Source organism: Ictalurus furcatus, chromosome 1, assembly GCF_023375685.1.
Source record: "Ictalurus furcatus strain D&B chromosome 1, Billie_1.0, whole genome shotgun sequence".
NCBI classification, from domain to species: Eukaryota; Metazoa; Chordata; class Actinopteri; order Siluriformes; family Ictaluridae; genus Ictalurus; species Ictalurus furcatus.
This window is the reverse complement of record NC_071255.1, coordinates 10,467,690-10,472,754: the sequence shown is the minus strand read 5'-3', so window position 1 is coordinate 10,472,754 and position 5,065 is coordinate 10,467,690. Positions and strand designations below refer to the sequence as shown.

The 5,065-nt window shown below is 41.4% G+C and overlaps 1 protein-coding gene across 1 annotated transcript in view; it reads right to left on the bottom strand.

Annotated features, from left to right (window-relative positions):
* Window positions 1–2,919: 2,919 nt before the first annotated feature.
* tubb5 (tubulin, beta 5) overlaps window positions 2,920–5,065 on the bottom strand; it is a 5,364-nt gene continuing 3,218 nt past the window's right edge. Inside the window, exon 4 of the mRNA XM_053624741.1 lies at window positions 2,920–4,570. Within this exon, the coding sequence (XP_053480716.1) occupies window positions 3,513–4,570 (1,058 nt within the window). The 3' untranslated portion in view covers window positions 2,920–3,512. The remainder of the gene's footprint in view (window positions 4,571–5,065) is intronic.

Sequence of the window (5,065 nt, the reverse complement as noted above, 5' to 3'; positions counted from 1 at the left end):
CGGTTTGGGACGCAGCCGAACTCTCTGGTTCGCCGTAAAATGTTGAGAACTGCCGTGTGTGACCGTGTCCTGTCGCAAAATGCGATGAAAACTCTCACACGACGTCAATAGTGTGATTAAGGTGTTTACATGTAATACACGTTGATAATGCGACTAAAACAGGAGTACTCCACCTGTCTTAATTCGATTAGTGCTTACTTTGAGTACGACTTTAATCACATTAAGGTAATTAAAAATTGCTGTTTACATGGTAGTTTCGTAATTAGAGTATTGTCTTAATCGGGTTAATAGTGGATTATTGTTGTCCATGTAAACGCAGTGATTGTAAAAGCCCTTGTAATGATTATATTTAAGACTATCTCCAGAGGTCTCAGTTTTGATCTTTTGCCATCTATAACCCCTTGTCTCTGTAAGTTTTTGAGTTAGATTGGAGAGATTTTCTACAACACCTAAAAAAATACACTACAAAGTGAATCTCGTAGTTCTTTCAGTAATTTTAGCGCGTGCCAATGTTTGACACACACACACACATGTATATCTATCTATCTATCTATCTATCTATCTATCTATCTATATATATATATATGGGTGAGATGGGGTTGCAGGGGTGGAGCTACCTCCATGAAATGAGTTTTTGCAGGGTCAGATGTCAGCATAAAATTAAGATAATAAAATTAAGATTCTCTTTAGTAGTTTGTTATGCTTGGACGGTCAAATAAATACACACACATCATGTAAAAATGCAGGTCTGGCCGAGTATTCATGCAAACACAGTCAGATATGTCTTAAGTGAATGTAAACAATTGGGAAAGAAATCGGAGTGTCAATACAGTATATTAGATTTGTGCATTAGGTCTTAAAGTGACAGCAGTCTAATAAACCTGCTGATGTCTGTCATTAATGTTAATCAAACAACAAAAGACAAAGAGAAAATCACTCACTCACTCATTTGACTGAATAACTTCAGTACATTTAATCAGAATCACTGTATATGTCATATAGTGAAGTCTATTTTATCTTACATTTAATTTCTTTATTCAATTTCTGTAGTATTTCTTAATTCGATACTACTCATAGACCTACCTGAGAAAACGTATCGTTATCATGAAATAAGACTGTAGTCATATCGCCCACCCCTAAACATCAGCATTTGGTGATTCCAGTCTTGAATTTCAAGTAAAATGTGAAATGTACTTCTTAATGTAGTAAATATCATAAACCCTGCTGATAGGGATTTTTGTATTTTTCATTTTAGAAATGAAAATGAAAAAAAGTTACCAGAACAGAGCTGTGTTCAGAAATGAGTTTGTTGTCATTCATAGACAGATTAAAAGCAATAATAAAGCATGAAGCTTGTTGTATTAACATGCTGCTAAATGTAGCTCTACTCTGTACTCTCTCTCTCTCTCTCAGCCAATATAACTGTGGGGGAGAGGCATTAAATCATTGAAATGTCAACGCGAACTGGAGGACACAATATAGTATGATACAATAACAGAACAGCTCCATTTGTATTTTCATACACTTGTAATATGATAAAAGTTCTACATATACCTCTATATCCCTTTTTTTCTTTAAAACCATTTTTGATAGGAAACTAGTTGAGGTGAAATAAAAATATTAAATGGCATTGGACGATGTAATAGTGGTATTTTTTTGTTACATTTGTGTTGCCATTGGTTTATGAAGGTTAAAATATTAATTTAACAGCCAGCTCAGTGTTGAGTTTACAATTGCAATTTCAAATCTTTTTTCAATCTAATTACTTTCTGGACTCGGCCGGACTCGACTTGGACTCAACCATTAAGAACTCAGACTTAAGTCCAACTCTGCCCCTTTTGAACTCGGACTCGATTGGTTAAGGACTTGGCCTCAACTCGAACTCAACTGCTTGCTAGCTAAGGACATATTCTAAAGCCAAGTCTAAAAAAAAGTGCAGAGTTTGCAGAGTTATTGTGGCCTAAATCCAGCTGTTTTGTGTTGGATCCAGGCCTATTAAAGTCTAAACAGAACGGTGTAAATCTTACTTCCAGCTGTTTAGGAGTGTCTTACCAGAGACTGAGCAAAACATCAGAAGTAAATCTGCCTGACGACTAAAGCTGCTTCATCTCTGACATATTTGCAGTTCATTACGTTTGTCTTATGTGGGGTTTTTTTTTCATATCATTGTGAATTTTCTGCTTTTATTTTGACCCTTTTTCTTTGCTAGTAATATAATATAGTAAATGTACTTTTTTATTTGATGAGCTAAACCTATAAAATGTTGTGTTGCCATGTATTTGTCTTAAAGAAATATATGTGAAAGAAGCAATCAGAAAAGTAGACAGTGTTTCATTTGTTTATTTTATTGTTTTTTTTTTTTTTCCCAGAGGCTCAGGTCCTTCCATTATGAAATCGAAGTATAAAATGTAAGGGACATTCTTAACACCTCATGATGAAAAAGAAACTAAACATGCTAAAAACAACTTTTAAAAAGCTTTGGGCTCAGATACAGGATGCACGTTCTCTATAGTATTATGTAAAAAATTGTACTCCCTTCTTATTACCTTTCTAAAATCGTTCTTTTTAAAGTTCAAGTTTTCCCGCATGATCCGTTCTACATTCCTGTACCACCGATGCCGTCCAGGCTTTCCCTCTGCAGACGTTGGTTGGCGTCCAGGCAAAAAGACTGAACAACGCTCTCAATCGAAATCTCATCCTTGTTCCTGCACTTTTCTGATTTACCTTCCACCATTCCATAAAACCCTGCACACTTTGTAAACCATTTGACTGAATACTGTGAATGAGGACATGTTGAAGTGGCATCATTGTGCAAAATTGTCCAATGTTAGTGCAACACTCCCATTAGGAGGAATACACAAACACTTTTAGAATCATTTTAACTTGAATCTGTTCTGGGGTTTTCACGTTTCCTGTGACTGTTTAAACAGTAAGACAAGAAGGGGGGGGGAAGAAGAAAAAGAAAATAAATGATGGGTCTGAACACTCATATCATCATTAGGGAACCTTCCCCCCATCTCCATCACAGCTTCGTTATTGGACATGTGTATATTTATCTGGTATTATCCAGACTGCACAGTTCTGCCTATGGGGCAGTGAGTGTATTGGCCAGATCAATATGGCTGGTTTCCCAAACATAAATTTAAAACTGGTGTCAGTGATTTCTCCACTGAAAATCCTTTCTAGGGTAGGATTGAACTTAATCTGGGTAAATAGCCCACATCATACCTTTTCTGCTGTGAATAGGGAGGGAGTGAAGACCTTGGTACGTTAAAGAAATGAAAACAGATTTGTAATGAATAACTATTACTACTAGTGTTATTATTCTGTGCTCAAGAACATTTGTTCAAGGCTCCTCTGGTTGTTTTGGCCCCATTTGTCTAGTGCTAACTTTAACTTCAAGACACTTACGGTTGATTCCGCATGTGCTGTGCTACATTTTTCTCCCCCTACTCCCTCCGAATCCTGCTCCCACTCCCACTCCCCTGCCCTTTCTCAAGCGTCTCCGCTTCTTAGGCGACCTCCTCAGCCTCCTCTTCAAACTCGCCCTCTTCTTCAGCTGTAGCATCCTGGTACTGCTGGTACTCGGACACCAGGTCATTCATGTTGCTCTCAGCCTCAGTGAACTCCATCTCGTCCATGCCCTCTCCTGTGTACCAGTGCAGGAAGGCCTTACGTCGGAACATGGCGGTGAACTGCTCAGAGATGCGCTTGAACAGCTCCTGGATGGCTGTGCTGTTACCGATGAAGGTGACGGCCATCTTGAGACCGCGTGGTGGGATGTCACACACGGCTGTCTTGACGTTGTTGGGGATCCATTCCACGAAGTAGCTGCTGTTCTTGTTCTGCACGTTGAGCATCTGCTCATCCACCTCCTTCATGGACATGCGGCCGCGGAAGACGGCGGCTACGGTCAGGTAACGACCGTGGCGTGGATCACAGGCAGCCATCATGTTCTTGGCATCAAATACCTGCTGCGTGAGCTCGGGCACGGTGAGTGCGCGGTACTGCTGGCTTCCCCTGCTGGTAAGAGGTGCGAAACCAGGCATGAAGAAGTGCAGACGCGGGAAGGGCACCATGTTGACAGCCAGCTTGCGCAGGTCAGCGTTGAGCTGCCCGGGGAAGCGGAGGCACGTGGTGACGCCACTCATGGTAGCAGAGACAAGGTGGTTCAGGTCGCCGTAAGTGGGAGTGGTAAGTTTCAGAGTGCGGAAACAGATGTCGTACAGAGCTTCGTTGTCAATGCAGTATGTCTCATCTGTGTTCTCCACCAGCTGATGGACGGACAGCGTTGCGTTGTAGGGCTCCACCACTGTGTCAGACACTTTAGGAGAAGGCACCACGCTGAAGGTGTTCATGATGCGGTCGGGATACTCCTCGCGGATCTTGCTGATGAGCAGTGTGCCCATACCAGATCCAGTGCCGCCACCCAGCGAGTGGGTGAGCTGGAAGCCCTGGAGGCAATCGCAGCTTTCGGACTCCTTACGCACCACATCCAGGACAGAATCCACCAGCTCTGCTCCCTCTGTGTAGTGGCCTTTAGCCCAGTTATTACCAGCACCACTCTGACCTGGACCGAGAACAAAGAAAACAAGGAGTAAATATTGGTAAATAATGACAATGAGTTTTTATTGGTCACATATACATTACAGCACAGTGAAATTCTTTTATTTGCATACCCCAGCATGCCAGGAAGTTGGGGTCAGAGCGCAGGGTCAGCCATGATACAGCGCCCCTGGAGCAGAGAGGGTTAAGGGCCTTGCTCAAGGGCCCAACAGTGGCAGCTTGGCAGTGCTGGGGCTTGAACCCCCGACCTTCTGATCAGTAACCCAGAGCCTTAACCGCTAAGCCCCCACTGCCAGATATCCAGATATTTATATGGTGAAAATATTCAGGGAATATCAATTAGTTGTTTACAAATCCATTTATGTTATTCAGTGAACTTTGGAGTTTGAGTGAAGCTGTGACTGACAGGCAGGTATAGAGAATACATTGTGAAACAAGTTCTAAAATAGCAATACAAGATACATCTCAAACTCCTCTAAGTCTAAAATCTATTTTACCG